General features: G+C 47.3%; 1 protein-coding gene across 4 annotated transcripts in view; it reads left to right on the plus strand.

The window, feature by feature from the left end:
* Positions 1–27723, plus strand: part of LOC137368770 (uncharacterized) — a 244694-nt gene that overhangs the window by 128233 nt on the left and 88738 nt on the right. For 2 of the 4 annotated variants that reach the window (XM_068028966.1, XM_068028967.1), the window contains exon 3: positions 12771–12859. The exons of 1 other annotated variant lie outside the window; for it this stretch is intronic. In XM_068028966.1, coding sequence (XP_067885067.1) covers positions 12832–12859 — 28 coding nt within the window. In that variant the 5' untranslated portion in view covers positions 12771–12831. Of the gene's footprint in view, positions 1–12770; positions 12937–27723 lie in introns of those variants that run through there. One more of the 4 variants, XM_068028969.1, reaches the window with a different exon arrangement.

A 27723-nucleotide genomic window follows, 5' to 3' on the forward strand; every position in this document is an offset into this window, starting at 1 on the left:
CCTCCCCATTCACACACTAGCCCCTTGTAGAGTTCCTCTCCATTCACACACAAGCCCCTTGTTGAGTTCTTCCCCATTCACACACAAGCCCCTTGCAGAGTTCCTCCCCATTCATACACAAGCCCCTTGCACAGTTCCTCCCCATTCATACACAAGCCCCTTGCACAGTTCCTCCCCATTCACATACAAGTCCGTTGTAGACTTCCTCCCCATTCATACACGAGCCCCTTGTTGAGTTCCTCCCCATTCATACACAAGCCCCTTGCACAGTTCCTCCCCATTCATACACAAGCCCCTTGCACAGTTCCTCCCCATTCACATACAAGCCCCTTGTAGAGTTCCTCTCCATTCACACACGAGCCCCTTGTTGAATTCCTCCCCATTCACACACGAGCCCCTTGTAGAGTTCCTCTCCATTCACACACAAGCCCCTTGCATAGTTCCGCCCCATTCATACACAACCCCTTGCAGAGTTCCTCCCATTCACGCATGAGCCCCTTGTAGCATTCTTCTCCATTCACACACGAGCCCCTTGTAGATTTCCTCCCCATTCATACACAAACCCCTTGTAGAGTTCCTCCCTATCCACATACAAGTCCCTTGTAGAGTTCCTCTCCATTCACGCACGGCCCCTTGTTGAGTTCCTCTCCATTCACACAAAAGCCCCTTGCAGAGTGCCTCCCCATTCATACACAAGCCCCTTGCAGAGTTCCTCCCATTCACACACGAGCCCCTTGTTGCGTTCCTCTCCATTCACACACCATCCCCTTGTCGAGTTCCTCCCCATTCATACACAAGCCCCTTGCAGAGTTCCTCCCCATTCATACACAAGCCCCTTGTACAGTTCCTCCCCATTCATACACAAGCCCCTTGCACAGTTCCTCCCCATTCATACACAAGCCCCTTGTTTAGTTCCACCCCATTCACACACATGCCCCTTGCAGACTTCCTCCCCATTCACATACAAGTCCCTTGTGGAGTTCCTCCCCATTCACATGCAAGTCCGTTGTAGTGTTCCTCCCCATTCACACACAAGACCCTTATCGAGTTCCTCTCCATTCACACACAAGCCCCTTGCAGAGATCCTCCCCATTCACACACAAGCCCCTTGCAGAGTTCCTCCCCAGTCACATACTAGTCCCTTGTAGAGTTCCTCCTCATTCACCCACAAGACCCTTGTCGAGTTCCTCTCCATTCACACACAAGCCCCTTGTTGAGTTCCTCCCCATTCACACATAAGCCCCTTGCAGAGTTCCTCCCCAGTCACATACTAGTCCCTTGTAGAGTTCCTCCTCATTCACCCACAAGACCCTTGTCGAGTTCCTCTCCATTCACACACAAGCCCCTTGTTGAGTTCCTCCCCATTCACACATAAGCCCCTTGTTGAGTTCCTCCCCATTCATACACAACCCCCTTGCACAGTTCCTCCCCATTCATACACAAGCCCTTTGCACAGTTCCTCCCCATTCATACACAAGCCCCTTGCACAGTTCCTCCCCATTCGCAGAAATGCCGCTTGTAGAGTTCCTCCCCATTCATACACAAGCCCCTTGCAGAGTTCCTCTCCATTCACTCACGAGCCCCTTGTTGAGTTCCTCTCCATTCACACAAAAGCCCCTTGCAGAGTGCCTCCCCATTCATACACAAGCCCCTTGCAGAATTCCTCCCATTCACACACGAGCCCCTTGTTGCGTTCCTCTCCATTCACACACCATCCCCTTGTCGAGTTCCTCCCCATTCATACACAAGCCCCTTGCAGAGTTCCTCCCCATTCATACACAAGCCTCTTGCACAGTTCCTCCCCATTCATACACAAGCCCCTTGCACAGTTCCTCCCCATTCATACACAAGCCCCTTGTTTAGTTCCTCCCCATTCACACACTAGCCCCTTGCAGACTTCCTCCCCATTCACATGCAAGTCCTTTGTGGAGTTCCTCCCCGTTCACATGCAAGTCCGTTGTAGTGTTCCTCCCCATTCATACACAAGCCCCTTGCACAGTTCCTCCCCATTCATACACAAGCCCCTTGCACAGTTCCTCCCCATTCACATACAAGTCCGTTGTAGACTTCCTCCCCATTCATACACGAGCCCCTTGTTGAGTTCCTCCCCATTCATACACAAGCCCCTTGCACAGTTCCTCCCCATTCATACACAAGCCCCTTGCACAGTTCCTCCCCATTCACATACAAGCCCCTTGTAGAGTTCCTCTCCATTCACACACGAGCCCCTTGTTGAATTCCTCCCCATTCACACACGAGCCCCTTGTAGAGTTCCTCTCCATTCACACACAAGCCCCTTGCATAGTTCCGCCCCATTCATACACAACCCCTTGCAGAGTTCCTCCCATTCACGCATGAGCCCCTTGTAGCATTCTTCTCCATTCACACACGAGCCCCTTGTAGATTTCCTCCCCATTCATACACAAACCCCTTGTAGAGTTCCTCCCTATCCACATACAAGTCCCTTGTAGAGTTCCTCTCCATTCACGCACGGCCCCTTGTTGAGTTCCTCTCCATTCACACAAAAGCCCCTTGCAGAGTGCCTCCCCATTCATACACAAGCCCCTTGCAGAGTTCCTCCCATTCACACACGAGCCCCTTGTTGCGTTCCTCTCCATTCACACACCATCCCCTTGTCGAGTTCCTCCCCATTCATACACAAGCCCCTTGCAGAGTTCCTCCCCATTCATACACAAGCCCCTTGTACAGTTCCTCCCCATTCATACACAAGCCCCTTGCACAGTTCCTCCCCATTCATACACAAGCCCCTTGTTTAGTTCCACCCCATTCACACACATGCCCCTTGCAGACTTCCTCCCCATTCACATACAAGTCCCTTGTGGAGTTCCTCCCCATTCACATGCAAGTCCGTTGTAGTGTTCCTCCCCATTCACACACAAGACCCTTATCGAGTTCCTCTCCATTCACACACAAGCCCCTTGCAGAGATCCTCCCCATTCACACACAAGCCCCTTGCAGAGTTCCTCCCCAGTCACATACTAGTCCCTTGTAGAGTTCCTCCTCATTCACCCACAAGACCCTTGTCGAGTTCCTCTCCATTCACACACAAGCCCCTTGTTGAGTTCCTCCCCATTCACACATAAGCCCCTTGTTGAGTTCCTCCCCATTCATACACAACCCCCTTGCACAGTTCCTCCCCATTCATACACAAGCGCTTTGCACAGTTCCTCCCCATTCATACACAAGCCCCTTGCACAGTTCCTCCCCATTCGCAGAAATGCCGCTTGTAGAGTTCCTCCCCATTCATACACAAGCCCCTTGCAGAGTTCCTCTCCATTCACTCACGAGCCCCTTGTTGAGTTCCTCTCCATTCACACAAAAGCCCCTTGCAGAGTGCCTCCCCATTCATACACAAGCCCCTTGCAGAATTCCTCCCATTCACACACGAGCCCCTTGTTGCGTTCCTCTCCATTCACACACCATCCCCTTGTAGAGTTCCTCCCCATTCATACACAAGCCCCTTGCAGAGTTCCTCCCCATTCATACACAAGCCTCTTGCACAGTTCCTCCCCATTCATACACAAGCCCCTTGCACAGTTCCTCCCCATTCATACACAAGCTCCTTGTTTAGTTCCTCCCCATTCACACACAAGCCCCTTGCAGACTTCCTCCCCATTCACATGCAAGTCCTTTGTGGAGTTCCTCCCCGTTCACATGCAAGTCCGTTGTAGTGTTCCTCCCCATTCACACACAAGACCCTGATAGAGTTCCTCTCCATTCACACACAAGCCCCTTGTTGAGTTCCTCCCCGTTCCCACACAAGCCTCTTGTAGAGTTCCTTCCCATTCACACACAAGCCCCTTGTAGAGTTCCTTCCCATTCACACACAAGCCCCTTGTAGAGTTCCTCCCCATTCGCATATATGCCCCTTGCAGAGTTGCTCACATTTACACACTAGCCCCTTGTAGATTTCCTCCCCATTCTTGCACAAGCCGCTTGCAGAGTTCCTCCCCATTCGCATATATGCCCCTTGCAAATTTCCTTCAATCTCCCTGAGGCCTCCGATTTGTAGGCGTGTTTGGATAATTTGGCTGTTCCTCTGAATTGATTTCCTTCAAGGAGTCTCTATCTGCAGCAGGGTCATCCCTGGGTGGTCACTCTAATATAAGGGTCTGAAAGGGTTAATGGTTAAGACAGTGAGAGTAACCCCTCCCACTGCAGTGATGACATAGTAATAGTCACAAGGGCAGTAAGATTGGAAGGTGAGTCAGGAGTCAGTAGCCATTACACGAGCGCACTGTGGAGGGAAAGCGCAGGAATTCCCGAAAAGAGAGGAAACCCAGGAAAGCCAGGCTATCCACATCCTGGGGGTTACCATTGACCAGAAACTGAACTTGACCAGCCACATATATGCTGTGGCTACAAGAGCAGGTCAGAGGCTGAGAATTCTGTGGCGAGTAACTCACCTCCTGTGGCCCCAAAGTCTGTGCACCATCTAAAAGGCACAAGTCAGGAGTGTGATGGAATACTCTTCAGTTGCCTGGATGGGTGCAGCTCCAACAGCACTCTAGAAGCTCGACACCATCCAGGACAAAGCAGCCCAGTTGATTGGCACCCCATCCACCACCTTCAGCATTAACTTCCTTCACCACCGACGCACAGTGGCAGCAGTGTGTACCATCTAAAAGATGCACTGTATCAACGCACCAAGGCTCCTTCAACAGCACCTTCCAAACCCACGACCTCTACCACCTAGAATGAGAAGGGCAGCAGGCACACGGGAACACCACAACGTGCAAGTTCCCCTCTAAGCCACACACCATCTTCACTTGGAACAATATCACTGTTCCTTCACTGTTGCTGGGTCAAAATTCTGGAACTCCCTAACATCATTGTAGGTGTACCTACACCCCAATGACTACAACGGTTCAAGAAGGCAGCTCACCACCACTTTCTCAAGGGCAATTACGAATGAATGAACAAATTTTTAAAAATCCTGAAAATGAGCTAGAAACCTCCAAGTACACAGAGAACACCTCCAGTAAGGCAACAAAAAAATTATGGTACGAAAGGAATAACCTAAAAAGTTTAGCACAGGATGCATTCAAAATATAAAATTCCCGAAAGCTTCCATAACTCAGAGGGGCCAAACAAGATTCAATACTTGTCACGCTCGAGGACAAGATTTTTAATATTCAGACTAGCCTCAACATTACATACCAAATCTGAAGTGGAGCAAGTAAATACATTACTATACGCCATAGGTGAAATAGCTGATGATGTGATCGTGTGACAAGGCATCAATGGAGCTTCAGATAAGTTTGAGGATATATTACAAGCTTTTGATTAATTTGTTCAATGAAGAAGCAATAAGATCTTAGAAACGGTGCGATCAATAAAAGGATCCAGCAGCTGGGCAAATCAGTGGATGCTGTGAGGAAAACCACACCAGCCAAGAATGAGGCATGTCAATTTGGTCATATGGAGCATTAATTTCAAAATCTTACTGGACTGAAAACATGGCTGCACCTGCATTCTAAAAGGACAGTGGCTGGAAACATTTGCATTCTAAAATACAGTTGCCTGGAGAAGACAATGGAATTGCTCCCTCAATTAACCAAATGGATTTTGATCAAAAGACATTGGATATGTGAAAGTCAGCATTCCAGCCCCTACTGAGGATGTTTACTAAGATTGAAAGAAACCACAAAATCTCGCCGGCAGGTTGTTCCAAAAAGGAACTAATCACATGACTGAAACAAAAACAAGAAATGCTGGATTCACTCAGCAGGTCTGGCAGCATCTGTGGAAAGAGAAGCAGAGTTAACGTTTCGGGTCAGTGACCCTTCTTCGGAACGAAGGGTCACTGACCCGAAACGTTAACTCTGCTTCTCTTTCCACAGATGCTGCCAGACCTGCTGAGTGAATCCAGCATTTCTTGTTTTTGTTTCAGATTTCCAGCATCCGCAGTATTTTGCTTTTATTATAATCACATGACTGGCCTGCTCGCCCAGGTTTGGTTTGAGTTGTGACAGAAAAAATCATACTGCAACTGAACTTGAAGAGAGAGCATCTCTCTCCGTCTCTCTCTTTCTCTCTCACAAAAAGCAGAGACTGCAACTGAATTTCAAGAAGACAGCATCTCCCTGTCTCTCTCTCTCTCTCTCTCTCTCTCCCTCTCACGCAAAGACAGGAACCCACGGAAGAAACAAAGCCTCAAGACAGAAAACCATCGAAACTAGTTTGAAAGTGTGCACTGGACCTCAATGATATGGCAAGATTTAACAGCAATCACAGACTTTACATTGAACTCAAAAGACAGTAAATGAACTCCAGCCATTGCTTCAAACATTTCCCCAACATTCTTTCTCCTTTTCTGTCTCTATCTGCATGTGTGTTCATCATGTGTGCATGCTAGCATGGTTGCATCAATTTAATGTAAAGGATGGAAGATAAAGGAAATGCTGTCTGTTTTGAAAAATCAAGCATTCTCATGGTTAAGCAGAAAAGCATGCTTAGACCTGCATCTAATTCAAAAAGAGAAGGGAATACGAACTACTAAATCGTTGTTGAAGAAGAACGATAATCTTCCAAATGCACTCTTAAATTATCAATCTACTCCATCGTTATGTGAACTTTCACTTTCAGAGCTGTTGATGGGCAGGAAGTTAAAAACTCAACTTGTCATTCTACCCAGAAAATTACTTCTGGGGATCAACATACAAGACTACAAAAAAGTTCAAGACAAAGAAAAGTCTTATGGAAACCAACAAGCTCACAATTATAATAAGTGATTTTGTACCAGAAACCTGCCAAGGCTAAAAGATGGTGAGAAGGTATGGATACGAGATCTAAGATGTGAAGGTAGTGTTATCCAGGGAGATGAAGTTCATCCGCGATCTTACGAAGTACACACTTCCGAGGTACTATACACCGAAATAGGAGAAATCTTATCCCTATACCTCAAACACAACAACCAGTCATATATCTGGAGGAACCAGATGATGATCAAGAAACCCAGAGACAACAGGATACGACAAAGAGTGGTAAAGGCCATCAAAGTCATCGAGCAAGACTTTCAAGAAAGACTACTGATCTTCCGAGTCTGACAAAACACGATCAGGGAGAGTTGTGAAGCTTCCTGAACGTTTGAATCTGTGATGTTAGAGACTTTGGGGGAAATGAGATTAGTATGTAAAGTGAAAATGAATGTGCTGTCGCACCAATGTGCTTTGTTGAATGATAATTTTCTTTAATCTACTGACTAGAGACCTGAATTTATATTTTTTTGAAGAAATTTAAAAAGGAACAGATAAAATATGACTTTGTTTGCATCTTAAATGGCCATCTAATTTGTGACACTATTTTACATTGCAAGGCCTGTGAGGTGGAGACATACTTTTTGCTCAACCCAGCAAGAAGCAAGATCAATGGAGTTTAGGGGAGTTGCCTGTTCTTTTTAGCAAGAATAAATACACTGCTAACTACCATGCTTGAATCATTGGGAGACTGTCATGTGAAAAGCTCCCATCTGCATCTGTGGTTTTAAGCTTGTGTTTCTCTGCAGCAGCAAGGAGAAGCACCTGAACTCTGACACGTGCAGACCCAAGTGGGGGTCCCTCCTCTCTCTCCAGCTTGTAAGCTTCAAACTCTGCCTGCTGACTGACCACCTCTGCACACTCTGGCTACAGTCAGAAACCCTGTTGGAGGAAATCATCTGCATCACTATCTCCAAGGGACCCACAGAATCAGTCATCTATCTCTTCAAACTAAAGGCCTCAGGACTACTGAATTCAGCTAGAAGCCAGCCGAATCACCAAACTGCACAGACTGTATAGCCCTTTTTTTCTATGGACTCGAACTCCACCAATCTACCCTTCCCCACTCTAACCTATTTGTGTGTGTGTAATCCTCTAGTATGTATGTGTGCGTGTGAAAGTTGGCATGCAGTTTATTATTTTACTTAGTTTGATTGAAGTACAATACGTTTTCAACAACCCTGATATCAATCCAATATGAATGCCCAAAATACTCACTGTCATACATGTAGTCTCCTGCTTCTGTACTCTCTGTCTCTTCTGAATGAAGGCCAGCAACAATGTGCGCTAGTGCCCACGGGACATCATGCGTGCAATAAAACCTGGTGAACATTGCCATGATAATGATGTCAGTGGTTACTTTGACAGTGCCAAAAGGCTTATGTTGGGATTCTGAGAGTCACAATTAAGGCATGTTGGAATGTTATTTACAAACAATGAAGGCTGATGATTGGCACTAAAGAACATTTAATTAAAATAAACATGACATAGTTTTGTCACCCGTGACTACTAGTCTGTATAAGTGTATTTTTAATACACTTGCGGGTGCTCCTGTGTCGTGTGACCCCTGCACTGGCAGCTGGACTGGAGGCAGGCTGCTGATCAGGATGCCCCTTGGCCTGAGATGACTTTGGCGGTCGTCTTCTGGATGTCCCCGGCTGCCTGAAGTCTTCCTGCATTGATGCAGGATTGTCCACAGGCATTGCAGCTGTTGGAGCTGGGCTCACTGGTGGAGGGGCTAGGGAGCTGGGGTCTACAATCGAAATGCCTTAAGGGGAGACCCCAGATGCGGAGTATCCTCTCCTCCTCCCACTCAAGGCTCATTGGAACCTCCCTGCTCACCAGAGAAGGACTAGGAGCGGGAAAGCTCTCCGGGCTCCTGCACCTTCTCTCGCCCTGCCACAGTTGATCTTAACATGGCCAAGGCGAGGGATTTCAGGTCATGGTGCATCTGTGGAATGTGGCTCTCCATGAGGGTTTCCAACCTCTCGATGGATGAAGCCAGGCACTCACATGCCTGGGACATGACAACAGTCACGGCATGAACGGACTCCTCCACCGTCCGCTCATGGCTACGCATGGCCTCTGGCATCTCTGCCAGATGTTGCCTTCCCTCTCCCTGCAGCTCCAGCATGCCCTGTGCTGTCGACACCAGAGGCTCGTCATCATCCTGGAGCTCAACATGGGCCTGGCCACCCACAGTCCTCCAATTGTCAGAGGCCTCGACTGTCTTAGCCTCAGTCAGCTGCTCAGGTGCGTGTGTGGTGCTCTCACCAGCTGGTGACCCTGATTCTACAGCCGAGCGGATTCCTACTGAGGTGAAAGTATCTGCGATGGTGAAAAGTGCAGGGGAGTCATGGGATGGTGCATCCTCTGTGTGCTCCTCCTCCTCAGAGATTCTCATCAGTCTCTTGGGGTCTGTAGTCACATGCGAGTGGTGACCTGCAAGATAAAATTGAAATAAACAAGTGTGGGTTAGGCTACACATATCCCATTAAGGACTCCATTGCAGAGTTCAAGCAACACGAATATTGCATTTTTCTTTGATTGGCTAGACTCACTCTCATGCACTGGGACCCTGAGCTCCAGGTCTGAGATGGCACTTCTACCTTGGCTACTGGCTAATTCCAGTACCTCCTCTTTGATCTGACTTAAAGGCTGCAGATAGGGCACCCGCCACCAGTCCCGGCCGCCTCTCTCAAGTTGTGGGCTCTATTCTCCTGAAATAGCAAGGATGAAGATATTGAACATTGTCAAAGGTCTCAAATCACGGTAATACTAACATGGGCCCCCTCACCAACACCTGGGGAATGTTTTGTCTCTCATATTGACTTAACCTGTCATGGGCCTCACTTGGGCTGCGGTATAAATGAGGGAGACTTCTTTCACATATACAGCCAGTCATCTGCCATCAATCTGTTGTGATCTCCCTGTCCGAGGAATGGCTCTGGCACCTGTGTGGTATACCGTTTATGGACAACCAGATCACACCAAGTAATTTCAAAACGTGCCATTTAGCTTGGCTGAATGCAGGAGGTCATTGACCCTCTTCCTACGCTGGACTCAGTTTCGTTGGATGACCCCATGGCTACTGACCTCTGCGAATTCCGTCCAGGCTTGCTTAGTCAGGTGGGAGGACCTCTTTGTACTATCAATGGGGAAAAGGACCTGCTGCCTTTCCTTTGCGGCCTGGAGGAGAAGCAGCAGGGAGGCATCACTGAACTGTGGGGCCAACATCCCTCGGCCATCTGACATGATCAGAATGATGCCCGGGGGGCTGCTTTCTGAGTAACAGATTTATTGCAAACCACATAATTGTTGCTTCATGCTAGAGTTCTTTGAGGACATAACAAGCAGAGTTGATAAAGGGGAACTGGTAGATGTAGTGTATTTGGATTTCCAGAAGGCATTCGATAAGGTGCCACATAAAAGATTATTGCACAAGATAGGAGCTCACGGTATTGGGGGTAATGTATTAGCATGGACTGAGGATTGGTTAACTCACAGAAGACAGAGAGTCGAGATTAATGGGTCTTTTTCAGGTTGGAAAGATGTAACTAGTGGAGTGCCACAAGGATCAGCCTTGGGGCCTCAATTATTTACTATCTATATTTATGACTTGGAGGAGGGGGCAGAGCGTAATATCAAAATTTGCTGACAGCACAAAAATAGGTGGGAGGGCATGTTGTGATGAGGACATAAGGAATCTGCAAGGGGATATAGATAGGTTGAGTGAGTGGGCAAAAACTTGGCAGATGGAGTTTAATGTAGGAAAGTGTGAGGTCCTGCACTATGGTAGGAAGAATCAAAAGGCAGACTATTATTTAAATGGAGAGAGACTCCAAACAAAGTGCAGCACAGAGGGATCTGGGTGTTCTTGTGCGTGAAACACAAAAAAGTTAGCATGCGGGTGCAGCAAGTAATTAAGAAGGCAAATGGAATTTTGGCCTTTATTGCTAGTGGGTTGGAGTTTAAAAATAGGGAAGTCTTGTTACAACTGTACAGGGTGTTGGTGAGGCCGCACCTGGAGTACTGTGTACAGTTTTGGTCCCCGTATCTAAGAAAGGATATACTGGCATTGGAGGCAGTTCAAAAGAGATTCACTAGGCTGATTCCTGGGATGAAGGAGTTGACTTATCAAGAACGGCAAAACAGGTTCGGCCTTTATTCATTAGAGTTTAGAAGAATGAGGGGTGATCTTATTGAAAGGTACAAGATTCTGAGGGAGGCTTGACAGGGTAGATGTTGAGAAGATGTTTCCACTAGTGGGGGAATCCTGAACAAGGGGATATAGTTACAGAATAAGGGGACATTCAGTTAAAACTGAGATGTGAAGGAACGTCTTCTCTCAGAGGGTAGTGAATGTCTGGATTTCTCTACCCCAGAGAGTTGTGGAGGTTCGATCAGTGAAAGTATCTAAAGAGGAGGTAGATAGATTTTTGAAATATCGGGGAGTTGAGGGCTATGAGGAGCTGGCATGAAAGAGGAGTTGAGGTCTGGGGCAGATCAACCATGATCTTATTGAATGGCGGGGCAGGCTTGAGGGGCCAAATGGCCTACTCCTGCTCCTATTTCTTATGTTCTTATGTTCAATAAGCTGCTGTTCACTGCATGGAGAGACTAAATGCAGGACTGGCACCTGCTCCAATATCAGGTGACGCCATGAATGGTATCTCGACTGCCATCCCCACTATGTGATTGGGGTGAATGGCCGCTGCCATTATGCAAAATGGCTACCGGCACATAATCGCGGCAGCGTGGCCACTGACCTCCCAGGCGGGACTGTCACCATTTTGCGGCAGGATCATAACATCCAGCCCCATAGCCGCTTCCTTCCTCTCTTTTGTGAAAACAGATTCAAAGTATTCATTGAGAACCACTCCCACATCTTGGTCGCTTATCAACCCTACACATTCCTTTGTGATGGTCTTGCCCTTTACGTATTTATAAAACATCTTTGGGGTTTCCGTGATTTACTTGCCAATAATTTTTCATGTCCTCTCTTTGCTTTCCTAATTTCCTTTTTAATTTCATACTGGCACTTTTTGTACTCCACTAGGCTTTCTGCAGTCTTGGCATCTGACACATGCTTCCCCTTTTTGCCTTATCTTACTCTCTGTGCCCTTTTACATCCAAAGGGAACCTAAAGACCTTTTTTTTTCAGTGGGAACATATTTGTTGTGAACCCTCTCTATCTCCTCCTTGAATGCCTCCCACTGCTCTGACACTAATTTACCTTCAAACAGCTGTTTCCAGTCCACTTTTGCCAAATCGCCCCTCAGCTTTGTAAAATTGACATCTCCCCAATTTATAACTTTGGCTCTTGGTCTATCTTTATCCCTTTCTAACTATACTAAATCCAATCAAATTATGGTCACTCCGATTAAACTACTCTTCCACTGATTCCCTCGCCACCTGCCCAGGTCATTCCCTAAAATTAAGCCAGAACTACCCCCTCTCTTGTTGCATTTGCTGTGCATTGACTAAAAAAAAAGCTTTCCTGAATGCATTTTCAGAATTCTGAGCGTTCTATACCTTTTACACTCCAGAATCTTCAAATTTATGTATAAATATGGAATCTTACTCTGCACATCTATAAATATCTGCTTGTTTATTTGATGCTAATGTAAACCAGTGTGAATCAGCAGCAGGAAAGGAAACTGGTATGAAATTAAAATTACAATTATCCATCCATCTGTATGGACACTTAGTGATGAAAATCTCCAAGTGATTATCCCTCCATGTTGTCACTCTTTTAAATGTTTGTGTCCAATTTTAACATGAAGCTACACCCTGAAGTATTTTGACATCTTAATATTTGTAAAAACCTCATCGGGGAATTGTAATCACGACTCTAATCTAATGACAGAGAGAGGGTGTGTGTGTGTGTGTAAATACTGATTCATCAGATACCAAAATTCAATCTTAAGAATTACAATATGGAAACTTTCTTTCCATATCAATAAACATCTCATTATTTGTTTAATGCAGATTCAGCAAATGGAAACCTGAAGCTGAGTGCAGAGATTTCACCTTGAATCCCTGATGAAAGATGGATAAAACATCCCAAATTCTCTCAGGTCATCCCTTCTCTTTTCTGGAGGAAAGCGTCTCAGCCTGTTCAGAATTTCCTGTTTGTTTGAACCTCTCTGTTCTGGTGAAATTTATGAGTGAACATTTATTTTCTTGTTCATTGCAGAGCCAGCAGTAGTAGAAACGATTCCTAATGTTCGAGTGATTTCAGTTTGGTCTCTCATGATCTATAAATTAATTCTCTCGATGTGACCATTGTCTTAACCGTTCACCCATGACTGCTCGGTCTCTGTTTAAATGTTGTCAGTTAAAATTACAATCATCCTTTGCTTTGTCGCACACGGGCACTTAGTCGCTAAACAGTCTCCACTCAAGAAAATGCAGAAAGAGACAATCGCCTCCTGCAGATTTTTAACCTGCCATTTTTCTCAGTAGCATTTTAATATGAAGCTGGACAAATGACGTGAAAAAAGTTTGTGATGGTAAAAACCTGTTCACCCCCTCGGAGAATTGAACCACGTTGACACACATATGGCTGGGTTTTAAGAAGCCTCGGTGTCGGGATCTATGGCAGGGGTGGGGCCTGAAAATGGCTCCGGATGAGGCCCGCCACGGACCTCGACGACAGCAGGGCCCGGCCCAATTCTTCCGGCGGCGGTGAGGCACCTTGGTGACATCCCCCGCTCCTTGCCGCTCAGCGACGGAACCACTATCAGCATCTGCAAATTAAACGATTTTCATAGACTAAGGTCTAATCTCGATGGCCCACCGCTATCTTCAAGCCAGCAGCCGGCACGCCTGTGCTTTCGGATCCCCATCTGGGGAAACGTGGCGCCATACTGGTGGGGAGGTAAGTTTATCAGTGCGGGTGTGGAGGGGAATGGGGTCAAATAAACGTCATGGGTGTAGGGGATGGTGGGAAGGGTTGGAGTTTAAACTTTGTGCAGTTTAGGGGGCAAAGGTCAGATGGTAAATGTAAGTGTTTGGGGGGGGGGGAGGTGAAGAGCAAATAGCTAATGTAAATGTTATTGGTGGGTGGGAGAGGGGCAAAAGACATATTGAATAAAATTAAATATTTAAATAAACCGGCAGGGCTGACTGCCCTTTAAAAAGGGCACCAGCACATAGGCAGCTGACGCCATTGCTGGGGACGGACAGCCCGTCCCCTTCACTTGATTGCGGGGCGGGGGGGGGGGGCCGCCCCACCTCTTTAAATGAGCCACCGTGCTTGAGATTGCAGCGGCTCTTTGGTGTGTGGCCCATGGCAGGTGGGCCGCCATTTTTTGAGCTTTCAGCAGTGAGCCCTTAAAATCCATCCCAGAGAGTGAAACGCAGCAACATATACACTGAGAGTGACAAAGGCCGAAAGAGAGGCAGACAGCCAGAGAGAAAAAGTGCCGCAAATTTGGCTGATTTTTGTTCCATTTCCGCCTGTAAATTTGGTGAATACTTGCAGATGAAGGAAAATGAGAAAACCCTGGAGAGGTTGAAAGGTGTGGGATTTTATTTCCTTTAACTGATGATTAGTTCTGTTGGAACCTGGCTAAATTTGGAAATGATCCACAGAGTAGTCAGCAAGTTTCAAACGTGTGTGAGGTAATTTCAATAGATTTCTAGCTCATTGCCTCAACCACTCGGCTGTGACTACACGCTGCATGCAAGTGCCAATATGGTTTGGATAAAATCAAAATTAAGCATTACTTTGTCTCATATGGGTACTTTATAAAAACATTAAAAAGGAGTAGGGAATAAGCCATAATCCCTTTGAGCCTGTTCCGCCATTTAATAATTTCATGGCTGATCCTCGACCTAATTTCCTACTCAATCTCTATTGCCCTTGATTCCCCTAGAGTCCAAAAATCCATCCCTCTCAGCCTTGTATATACCATCGCCTCAGCATCCACAGCCCTCTCAGATAGAGAATTTCAAAGATTTACAAACATCTATGTGAAGGAATTTCTTCTCTCAGAGGGTAGTGAATGTCTGGAATTGTCTACCTCAGAGAGTTGTGGAGGCTAGATCACTGAAAGTATTTAAAGAGGAGGTAGATAGATTTTTGAAATATCGGGGAGTTGAGGGCTATGAGCAGCTGGCACGAAAGAGGAGTTGAGATCTGGGGCAGATCAGCCATGATCTTATGGAATGGCGGGGCAGGTTTGAGGGGCCAAATGGCCTACTCTTGCTCCTATTTCTTATGTTCTTATGAAATCTCTCTTCATCTCAGTCCTAAATGGCTGACACCTTATCCGGAGATGATGACCCCAGTCCGAGACTCTCCAGTCAGGGCAATCAGCCTCACAGCATGTACCTGTCAATATCCCTCAGAATTTTAGACTTTTCAATGTATTCGCCTCTCATTCTTCTAAACTTCAGAGTGTATAGACTCATCCTACTTAATCACTTCTCAAAGGAAAATCGTCTCATCTCAGGGGCCAATCTAGTAAAGATTGGTTGCACCTACACGAAGGCAAGAATATCCTTCCTCCTGGATGGAGACCAAGGGCTGGATTTTTTATTCCCGCCGCGGCTTCCAGAACATTGCGGCCGTCCCCAAAGGACACGCGCCACCGCACCGACACGATTACACGATGGGCAGCCATTTTACATATTGACGGGGGCCGCCCCATCCCAATCATGAGGCAAGGACGGACTTGGCAATGCTGTCCACAGCGTCACCCATTGAAGAAGCAGGTGCTGGTGCCACTTTTAAAGGCTGCCAGCCTGAAAACAGTTCAATACAACACAGAGTTCACCCCTTCTTGCCACACCCCCACCCATCAGAGTGCAGAGTTCACCCCTTTCCCCCACCCATCAGAGTGCAGAGTTCACCCCTTCCCCCACCCATCAGAGTGCAGAGTTTACCCCTTCCCCCCACCCATCAGAGTGCAGAGTTCACCCCTTCCCCTTCACCACCGAGCAGAGTGCAGAGTTCACCCCTTCCCCCCACCCATCAGAGTGCAGAGTTCATCCCTTCCCCCCACCCATCAGAGTGCAGAGTTCACCTCTTCCCCTTCCATCCATCGGAGTGCAGAGTTCACCCCTTCCCCCCATTCCCATCAGAGTGCAGAGTTCACCCCTTCACCCTCCCCCACCCATCAGAGTGCAGAGTTCACCCCTTCCCCCCATTCCCATCAGAGTGCACAATTCACCCCTTCACCCTCCCCCATCCATCAGAGTGCCGAGTTCACCCCTTCCCCCCATCCATCAGAGTGCAGAGTTCACCCCTTCCCCCCATCCATCAGAGTGCAGAGTTCACCCCTTTCCCCCATCCATCAGAGTGCAGAGTTCACCCCTTTCCCTTCCCCATCCATCAGAGTGCAGAGTTCACCCCTTCACCCTCCCCCACCCATCAGAGTGCAGAGTTCACCCCTTCCCCCCATCCATCAGAGTGCAGAGTTCACCCCTTTCCCCCATCCATCAGAGTGCAGAGTTCACCCCTTCCCCCCATCCATCAGAGTGCAGAGTTCACCCCTTCCCCCCATCCATCAGAGTGCAGAGTTCACCCCTTTCCCTTCCCCATCCATCAGAGTGCAGAGTTCACCCCTTCACCCTCCCCCATCCATCAGAGTGCCGAGTTCACCCCTTCCCCCCATCCATCAGAGTGCAGAGTTCACCCCTTCCCCCCATCCATCAGAGTGCAGAGTTCACCCCTTTCCCCCATCAATCAGAGTGCAGAGTTCACCCCTTCACCCTCCCCCACCCATCAGAGTGCAGAGTTCACCCCTTCCCCCCATCCATCAGAGTGCAGAGTTCACCCCTTTCCCCCATCCATCAGAGTGCAGAGTTCACCCCTTCCCCCCATCCATCAGAGTGCAGAGTTCACCCCTTCCCACCATCCATCAGAGTGCAGAGTTCACCCCTTTCCCTTCCCCATCCATCAGAGTGCAGAGTTCACCCCTTCACCCTCCCCCACCCATCAGAGTGCAGAGTTCACCCCTTCCCCCCATCCATCAGAGTGCAGAGTTCACCCCTTTCCCCCATCCATCAGAGTGCAGAGTTCACCCCTTCCCCCCATCCATCAGAGTGCAGAGTTCACCCCTTTCCCCCATCCATCAGAGTGCAGAGTTCACCCCTTCCCCCCATCCATCAGAGTGCAGAGTTCACCCCTTCCCCCCATCCATCAGAGTGCAGAGTTCACCCCTTTCCCTTCCCCATCCATCAGAGTGCAGAGTTCACCCCTTCACCCTCCCCCATCCATCAGAGTGCCGAGTTCACCCCTTCCCCCCATCCATCAGAGTGCAGAGTTCACCCCTTCCCCCCATCCAACAGATTGCAGAGTTCACCCCTTTCCCCCATCAATCAGAGTGCAGAGTTCACCCCTTCACCCTCCCCCACCCATCAGAGTGCAGAGTTCACCCCTTCCCCCCATCCATCAGAGTGCAGAGTTCACCCCTTTCCCCCATCCATCAGAGTGCAGAGTTCACCCCTTCCCCCCATCCATCAGAGTGCAGAGTTCACCCCTTCCCACCATCCATCAGAGTGCAGAGTTCACCCCTTTCCCTTCCCCATCCATCAGAGTGCAGAGTTCACCCCTTCACCCTCCCCCACCCATCAGAGTGCAGAGTTCACCCCTTCCCCCCATCCATCAGAGTGCAGAGTTCACCCCTTTCCCCCATCCATCAGAGTGCAGAGTTCACCCCTTCCCCCCATCCATCAGAGTGCAGAGTTCACCCCTTTCCCCCATCCATCAGAGTGCAGAGTTCACCCCTTCCCCCCATCCATCAGAGTGCAGAGTTCACCCCTTCCCCCCATCCATCAGAGTGCAGAGTTCACCCCTTTCCCCCATCCATCAGAGTGCAGAGTTCACCCCTTTCCCTTCCCCATCCATCAGAGTGCAGAGTTCACCCCTTCACCCTCCCCCACCCATCAGAGTGCAGAGTTCACCCCTTCCCCTTCCCCATCCATCAGAGTGCAGAGTTCATCCCTTCCCCTTCCCCATCCATCAGAGTGCAGAGTTCACCCCTTCCCCATCCATCAGAGTGCAGAGTTCACCCCTTCCCCCCATTCCCATCAGAGTGCACAATTCACCCCTTTCCCCCATCCATCAGAGTGCAGAGTTCACCCCTTCCCCCCATCCATCAGAGTGCAGAGTTCACCCCTTTCCCTTCCCCACACATCAGAGTGCAGAGTTCACCCCTTTCCCTTCCCCATCCATCAGAGTGCAGAGTTCACCCCTTCCCCTTCCCCCCATCCATCAGAGTGCAGAGTTCACCCCTTCCCCTTCCCCATCCATCAGAGTGCAGAGTTCACCCCTTCCCCCCATCCATCAGAGTGCAGAGTTCACCCCTTTCCCTTCCCCACACATCAGAGTGCAGAGTTCACCCCTTCCCCCCATCCATCAGAGTGCAGAGTTCACCCCTTCCCCTTCCCCATCCATCAGAGTGCAGAGTTCACCCCTTCCCCTTCCCCCCATCCATCAGAGTGCAGAGTTCACCCCTTCCCCCCATCCATCAGAGTGCAGAGCTCACCCCTTCCTCCCATCCATCAGAGTGCAGAGTTCACCCCTTCCCCTCATCCATCAGAGTGCAGAGTTCACCCCTTCCCCTTCCCCATCCATCAGAGTGCAGAGTTCACCCCTTCCCCCCATCCATCAGAGTGCAGAGTTCACCCCTTCCCCTTCCCCCCATCCACCAGAGTGCAGAGTTCACCCCTTCCCCTTCCCCATCCATCAGAGTGCAGAGTTCACCCCTTCCCCTTCCCCCCATCCATCAGAGTGCAGAGTTCACCCCTTCCCCTTCCCCCCATCCATCAGAGTGCAGAGTTCACCCCTTCACCTCCCCCACCCATCAGAGTGCAGAGTTCACCCCTTCCCCTTCCCCACCCATCAGAGTGCAGAGTTCACCCCTTTCCCCTTCCCCATCCATCAGAGTGCAGAGTTCACCCCTTCCCCTTCCCCATCCATCAGAGTGCAGAGTTCACCCCTTCACCTCCCCCACCCATCAGAGTGCAGAGTTCACCCCTTCCCCTTCCCCACCCATCAGAGTGCAGAGTTCACCCCTTTCCCCATTCCCATCAGAGTGCACAATTCACCCCTTCACCCTCCCCCATCCATCAGAGTGCAGAGTTCACCCCTTCCCCCCATCCATCAGAGTGCAGAGTTCACCCCTTTCCCCCATCCATCAGAGCGCAGAGTTCACCCCTTTCCCCATCCATCAGAGTGCAGAGTTCACCCCTTCCCCCCATCCATCAGAGTGCAGAGTTCACCCCTTTCCCCCATCCATCAGAGCGCAGAGTTCACCCCTTTCCCCCATCCATCAGAGCGCAGAGTTCACCCCTTTCCCCCATCCATCAGAGTGCAGAGTTCACCCCTTTCCCCCATCCATCAGAGTGCAGAGTTCACCCCTTTCCCCATCCATCAGAGCGCAGAGTTCACCCCTTTCCCCATCCATCAGAGTGCAGAGTTCACCCCTTTCTCTTCCCCCACCCCCACCTAACAGAGTGTAGAGTTCACCCCTTCCCCTCTCCCAACCAACAGAGTGCAGAGTTTACCCCTTCCCTTCCCCCACCCATCAGAGTGCAGAGTTTACCCCTTCCCCCTCCCCCACCCATCAGAGTGCAGAGTTTACCCCTTCCCTTCCCCCACCCATCAGAGTGCAGAGTTCACCCCTTCCCCTCCTGCCCCCCAACCCAACAAAGTGAAGAATTCTTCAGCAGATGACCGAGGCTGCCCTTGCTCAGTGATTGGGGGTGGAGCGGCCGCTGTGAATATGTAAAATGGCTGCCTGTTGTGTAATTGCGTTGGCCCAGTGGCGCGTCCCGTTGTGTGCCTGCCATGTTCCATGGTGACTGCTGCTCCTACGATTCTCTGACCTCCCCCCCATCACGGAACCCGGTATTGGGCTGGGAACAAAATCCAGCCCCAAGCTTCTGCAGCCCTTTTTCATAACTTAACTGGTTTCACCCTGGTGAACCTGCTTTGGAACATCTCCAAGGCCAGGTTTGGTGCCCAAAACTGAACACAGTTCCTGCGTCTGGGTGGGGTGGGTGTGGCTGTTGACCCTCATGGTGTGAGTTGTAAACTCTCCTGTTTTACGTCTGATCAGCAGATCAGCTGGAATCAAATGGTGCCAGCCATGGAAGGAGCATTAAACAGCCTGTGAATCCTTTCACTAATTCACACTGTTCTTCCCTTAACAAACATAGCAGACATTTCATGTCAATGCATTTTAAACATGTTGTATTAATATCTCTGAAACCTACAAGGGGTTCAGATACAGAAACCTTTAAAAGTGGGAGGACAAGTTGATAAATGGTTAAAAAGCCCATGGGATCCTAGGTTTTATAATTCGGGGTGTGGACTGCAAAAGGACAGAGGTCATGTAAACCTGTACAAATTCTTAGTTAGGCTGCAGTTAGAATATTGGTTCAAGGTTTGGATATTTTACACCAGGAATGATGTCAAGGCACTGAAGAGATTCACTGAGATGATACCAGGGAAGAGAGGCTTTAGTTATCAGAAGAGATTAGAGAAACTGGAGGTCATTAGAACAAAGGTCATTGGAGATCTAAGGGAGGGGTTCAAAATTTCATCAGGTAAATGAGGAAAAGCTATTTCACTAGTTTGTGAGTCAGTAACTATAGAGTATCAAATTAAATTTGTCACCAAACGACTCAGACCCAGGGATGAAATATCGAGCAAACTGTACAAAAATGTTTGGCATGCTCACTGTCCCTCCGATCTGTGTTCGAGTAGAAGCTGATGGATTTCTCTTATCTTTGGATTGAACGCTTTTCCTTATCAAGGTGATGGATGTCAGTGCCGGGGAATTGGGGCATTTGGAGCACTGAGTGTCAGCTTGAAGCATTCTCCAGTCAGCTACAGCATGGGTTAGATACAGACTAAAGTTCACTCTACACTGTCCCATCAAACACTCCGAGGGCAGGTACAGCACAGAGATAGAAAAAAAAAAGAAAAACAAGTTACCTAAGCTAGCATCCTTTGTGCTGCTATACCTTCTTCTTCTCAAGCCTATCTCGTGCGACTGTTACATCATTGCTCATACAATGGGAGGAGTCTCCATGCAAAAAAAAAAGAAAAAAAAGGGTTAGATACAAAGTAAAGCTGCCTCTACACTATCCCATCAAACACTCTCAGGGCAGATACTGCATAGGTTAGATACAGAATAAAGTTCATTCTACACTGTCTCATCAAACACTCCAGGGCAGCTACAGCATAGGATTGGCTGGGCAATTTGTGGAGCACTTCCTGTGCACTAAGGGGCCTCCCTCCCTACCCCAACTAAGTACAGCAGACAGAATCAGTACAATAATCAACATCACACAGAATATTTGAAATAGCACTTTAGAAACTGAGTGAATCAATGAGTTAGTACACTGTGCTTTCATTTCTGGATTGTAGATTATAATTATTGAGCAGTGTAAAGGATGACTGCCATTTGTCACTAATATCTGTCAGGGTCATTTTGGGAAGCGGCATCAGGTTGGGAGGTTGCAAACTAGTTTCCAGTAGCTGTGAGTCACAGCACAAACCTGACACTAAAGAGATTTTCCACTATGAAGAACATCAGGAATTTGGGATGGTGGATGACAGGAGGGGGATGTAAGAACATTTTGTGCAGATTTTGAGAGGCAAGAATGTGCTGGGAACCCACTGCCCTTTGGGATTGGGTGAAACTATTTCCGCTAGTTAGTGAGTCGAGGACTAGAGTGATTGTCCAAAAATTAGAGTCAGGCCTTTCAGGAGTGAAACTGGGAAAGGGTGATAAAGGGCAATAAAAGTTTGGAACTCCCTTTCACAAATGGAAATTGATACTCGGTCAACTGTAAATTTTAAAACTGAGATTGATTGATTTTTGTTAGCCAAATGTATTAAGGGATATGTGGCAAAGGTAATTGTATATCACTACTTAGCATTACTGGTAGGAAGCAAAGAATCTCTTCGCCTATGTGTCCCTTTTTTAAAATTCATTCATAGGATGTGGGCAGTGCTGGCAAGGCCGACATTTAATGCCCTACCCTATACAATTGAATGGCTTTGATAGACCATTTCAGATGACGGTTAAGAGTCAATCACATTGCTGTGGGTCTGGAGTCAAAATTAGACCAGACTGGGTAAGGACAACAGATTCCCTTCCTTAAAGGACATTAGTGAATCAGATGTTTTTTTCCGATATTTGGGTGTTTTATGTTCACTATTACTGATGCAAACGTTTTTATTCCAGATTTATTTAATTAACTGAATTTAAATATCTAAGCTGTTGTAGTGGAATTGAACTCATGTCTCTGGATCATTAGTTCAGCCTCTGGATTGATGGTCCAGCCAACTGACCACTATGTTACTGTACTCTCTGTCCTTCTGTTTTCTGGGACATGACCAGTCTATTATTGTCTTCTCGCACATCAAGTCATTGTAACTTGTATGAAACCCAAGGCTTTGCCAAACATCAAGGTGAGGCACCTTTAACTGCAGGGGTCAAACGGTGACATCACAGAGAAGGTCACACCCTCACACTGTGAATCACAGTGAGTTCAGACATCACAATCGGTTTGTAAACTGGGTAAATTTGAGGCAGGAGGCTGCAAAACCAGTTGAAGTGAAGGAAGTGGAGCTGCGCTGACTGTGAATAAATGGCTGATCTGTCTAGGAGTAAATATGGTCAGCTAGAAAATCTGAATACATTTACTTTGTGAAGGGAGAGTGAACAATGGCAACATCATCAACTGGTAGATTAAACAGAAGGTTACAGCCATTGATGGGTTAGTCCCAACATGGGTTATCTTGAATCATAATTTGTGAAACTCCTGAAACATTAAGTATAATTAATGCACAGCTGGATGGAATACTTGAATTTATTGTCACTACTAAACAGTCCATGGAGCTGTTAACAGGTGGTTTGGGGCCTGCAGCGTACTTACTCTCAGGTCTCTCCTTGTTATCCCTGACTGTCTCATGGCCAGTCTTTGAGTTTGGTGCAGTCCCTGTTCTGTAAATATATACAACTGCTTGACATTTGTAGTAGATCTTCCACAGCAATTCTTGTGATTTTCTGGAGGGAGAACAATAATTGCCTACATTTGCTGGGTCACACTCTAAAGTCCCAGGATGACATTTACCTGCTGCTACCTGTATGTACAGGATAGAGCTTAAGGGAACTAGTTCAACTGCCATGTCCTTTCTCGCAGCAATGACTTGTTGAAAAGCCTCAGTATCAAGCATACATACAGTCCAGCAGGAAATGGATTCAGTTCCATAGAAGCTCCGCACCAGCATTGACCAGCTCCCCCACCTCACTTGCACCAAAGCCAGCATCAGTGGGTCCTGATCAATGATATCTGGCATCACTGGTGGTCTGTGCCCAGCTCTACAGTGCTGCAAAGAAACACAAACTCTGTTTCAGATGGACATTGGAAGGTGGAATCATCTTCCACCAAGAGAAGGGGGACACAGAGAAGGCAAACAATCCTGTTACTGCTCATTGCCCACAAACCCTGTTTTGTGGGTCATAACCCTCCCACAGGAAACCTATTATTGTATCTTAGCTCATTCTGTCATTGTGACCTAAGTTCAGTCCAAGGATGTTTCGAATAATAGAATGTAGAATGTTTACCTTATTTAATTCTGTCATAATCTTGAACACCTCTATCAAATCTCCCCTCACTCTCCTTTGCTCCAAGGAGAACAACCCCAGCTTCTCCAAGCTAACCTAGTTAATAAAATCCCTCATCCCCGGAACCATTCTGGTAAATTTCCTCTGCACCCGCTCAAGGGCCCTCACAACCTTCCTGAAGTGTGGTGACCAGAACTGGACGCAATATTCCAGTTGGTGCCTAACCAGAACTTTATAAAGGTTCAGCGTAACTTCCCTGCTTGTGTACTCAATGCCTCTATTTCTGAAGACCAAGATCCCATAAAACTCACCCTCACACTGCGCTTCGCAGTGAGATCAGACATCACAATAGGTTTGTAACGTTTGAAGTGGAGGCTGCACAACCAGATCAAGTGAAGGAAAGGGACCTGCAAAAACTAACTTACTGGCTGATCTGTCTAGGAGTGAATGCGATTAAGTAGAAGATCTGAACAGTATTCCTTTCTGAAATGGACACAAGCAATGAAATGCAGCGAATTATAGAATCATAGAATTATTGAATGGTTACAGCGCAGAGGGAGGCCATTTGGCCCATCGTGTCTGTGCCAGCTCTCTGCAAGAGCAACTTACCTAGTCCCACTCTCCTGCCTTTTCCCTGTAGCCCTGAAATTTTTTTTGTCTTCAGATAATTATCCAACTCTCTTTTGAAAGCCATGATTGAATTTGCCTCCACCACACTTTCAGGCAATGTATTCCAGATCCTAACCACTCGCTGCGTGAAAAAGATTTTCCTCGTGTCGCCGTTGCTTCTTTTGTCAATCACCTTAAATCAGTCTCCTCTCTGGATCTTTTGGCCAATGGGAACGTTTCTCCCGATCTACTCTGTTCGGACCGCTTATGATTTTGAACACCTCGATCAAATCTTCTCTTAGTCTTCTCCTCGCCAAGGAGAACAGAACCAGCTTCTCCAATCTATCCACATCGATGAAATCCCTCATCCCAGGAACCATTCTTGTGAATCTTTTCTGCACCCTCTCTAATGCCTCCATGTCCTTCTGAAAGTGTGGTGCCCAGAATTGGACACAATACTCTAGTTGAAGCTGAACCAGTGTTTTATACAGGTTTGTCATAACTTCTTTACTTTTGTACTGTATGCTCCTATTTATAAAACCCAGGATCCCATAAGCTTTATTAACTGCTTTCTCAACCTGCCCTGCAGTCTTCAATGATTAGTGCATATACCCCAGGTCCCTCTGCTCCTGCACCCCCTTTAGAATTGTACCCTTTAATTGATATTGCCTCTCCTCCTCATTCTTCCTACCAAATGAATCACTTCACACTTTTCTGCATTAAATTTCATCTGCCACTTGTCCAACAATTCCTCTTTACAGTTCACAATACTTCCAAGTTTTGTGCAATCCAAAAATTTTGAAGTTGTGTCCTGTGATCCAAGTCGAGGTCACTTTGTCCAACACTTTCATCAGTGTGAGACCCTTTAACTGGATCAGACAAACTGTGACATCACAGGATAAGCCTCACCCTCGCACTGTGCATCACAGTGAGTTCAGACATCACAATAGATTTGTCAACTGGGTAAATTTGTGGCAGCAAGCTGCACAACCAGCTTACCTGATGGAAATCGAGCTGCACTGACTGTTACTCTCTGGCTGATGGCTCTCGGAGTGAATGTGGATGTGCAGAAGATCTGAGCAGCTTTGCTTTGTGCGGGGACTGCGAGCAATGGAAATACCATGAGCCAGCTGACCCTTGGAAGGTTGCTGCTGTAAAAGCTTTCCTTGTACATTTGTTGAGAGTTTTTCTATTGAAATCACTATATGGAGTTGAGTGCTGTTTTCTCGAGAACGAGAGGGCACAGATTTAAAATCATTGGCAAAAGAAGCAAAAGTGACATGAGGAAAAACTTTTTCCTGCAGTGAGTGGTTAAGGTCTGGAATGCACTGCCCGAGTGTGATGGAGGCAGATTCAATTGAAGCATTGGAAAGGAAATTAGACTGTTATATGAAAAGGAAGAATGTGCAGGGTTACAGGGAGAAAGCAGGGGAACTGGCACGAGGTGAGTTGCTCATTCAGAGAGCTGGTGTAGACACGATAGGCCAAATGGCCTCCTGTGCTGTAACAATTCTGTGATTCTGTGATAAATTATATTTCACAGTCAATAGACTGTGCAAATTTCAAGGTAAGTTTATTTTAAAAATTAAAAGCACTTCATCTGTCCATAATCAAGAATAAAATAATGAACAGCAGAATGAACTGCACCTTCAAATAAGCCACTGACATCTTGTCCTGTGCTTCCAGTACTCTGCCCCTGGTATTCTGAGAGGCAAGCCAACACACAATTTCTGCACAACCGCCAATCCAGCCAGATCCGGAAAATTCAAAAACAGTGTCGCATGCAGTGAAAATGATTCTTTTAAGATGGTTTTCTTGAGGCAATATTTTGATATTTTGTTCTCTTCTGCATTCTGCAAGAGCAGACCGCAACCACAGCCTTCGTCCCCAAGCATTTCACAACACCCTGCATCGCTATCACATCCTTTGTCAAGCACCAGCATAGTTAGTAAATAATGAGGCTGAAAAGCAGAGAGGGAATTAGAGTGCACAGGCGAGGAGGGGCAAGTGCTTCTGGCTGTTGAAGGCTCCCAGGGTCTAGTCTGGTTCCTGCCTCTGCTGCAGTGCCTGGGGATGTATAGCTTACAGAGCTTGCCTTTAAAAGGAGATGGTAGTCTATGCACAATTCCAGGGCAAAGAAAGTTGGGTGGAATGTAAAACAGGCTGCTGGTTTGTTATCACATATTTTGTATTAATGCCCAAGGTGACTCCTCTCTTCTGCCCTCAGTCTCCATGGCACATGATGTAACACATTTATTGGAATGCTTATCACAGAATTAATGTAAGAATGTAACTTGGAAGCAGCCGACAGCAGTGAGTCACATGAAAAGGCTGACAAGATCATTGCATGTAAACCTTCAAAGGAATTACTCAAAGTAATTCAAGCAAATGCTAGTTGGTCCTTATTCAAAAAATAATTTGCCTTTTTACTGGGATAGAGTCATGCAAAAAGAAAAAGTCTTTTTGGGAAGCAAATTCTGCATCACATTTTACTTTGCAGCTTGGAGGTTTCCATCAGTGATAAATTACCTCCAAATTCTGCAATCATTTGTTTGATACTCATGAACATATGTTAATGGGGGCAAGACAGACAAATTTATTGTTCGTAACCTGAATTTGTCTGTCAAAAAGCATGTTTAGGGCTCTCCATAGTGGGTGAGCTTTATGAAAGTAACATTTAAATGGACCATCTGGACAAGATGGCCCTGATATTAACAGGGAAGCAGCAAGGATGCAGCTGAGCCTAGTAGCTGCCAATGAACCAGGCAAGGCCTGGGACGTGGAGGCCCTGCCCATCTTAATAGCAGGGTTTCATTTAAATGTTTCTGTACTGACTTCTGCCTGATAGCCAGCCAGATTGACTGCATGGGGTGACCGACTGAGGGCAGCCATCAGAACGGTGGCGTGGTGGCCCACAAGATGCTGAAAACCAAACAAAGTTCTAAAACCTACCTGAGCCACTTTAGGCCAGTCGTGAAGAGGGGCGGGTAAAAGCCGAGGCAGATGTCTCCGGTTCGATTATTAATTTGTGTTGCATTAGCTGACCTGAACTGGAACGGGAGACAGGGGAGCTGCAATTGTCTTAAGCACCCCTGGGATCAGGAGGATGCAGTCAGTCAGGGTTCCCACTCTTGTTCACTATTCACTGACGCCTGACCACGTGTACTACGGATCAAGCTTGGCTTTGATATTTTCTATCATTAAGTAGCCTAATACCTCCTGTTGAGGTCCATATATAAGGAAAAGCCACATGGACAATGTCCTAGAGGTTTTCCCGTACCCATGGAATGATTCTCCAGTAGGCATTAACACTTTCAGAAAAGAGCAATTTCATCTGGCCTCCAATTTTAAAGTAACTGAATATCATTGGGGAAAAAATTTTAAATATAAGAATAACAGGCTTACTAGATCCAGTGGTCATGGCACTGGTCTGCTGCAATACTTTGACAGGGATTTCTGAACATCCTGGTCCACCTTTGAGCTGCCTAAGTGTATGATAACAAAATGACTTTGATACTAATTGTTCCAATGCAGAAACAATGCTGCATGAATGGGTTTTGGACCTATGTGTACAACAGTCATAAGTACAATTCCATCCACAGACCAAAGCCCTGGATGTCTGGTCAACTCTCAAAAAGTTTCAATAACAGCAGGACAGATGCGTAGTGAACAAAATGCCACGCCAATTCACACAGGAGCAGTATATTTTAGTACTGTTTCTTCTGTCCCTCCTA

This window comes from Heterodontus francisci, chromosome 4 (genome assembly GCF_036365525.1).
Source record: "Heterodontus francisci isolate sHetFra1 chromosome 4, sHetFra1.hap1, whole genome shotgun sequence".
In the NCBI taxonomy this organism is placed as follows: Eukaryota; Metazoa; Chordata; class Chondrichthyes; order Heterodontiformes; family Heterodontidae; genus Heterodontus; species Heterodontus francisci.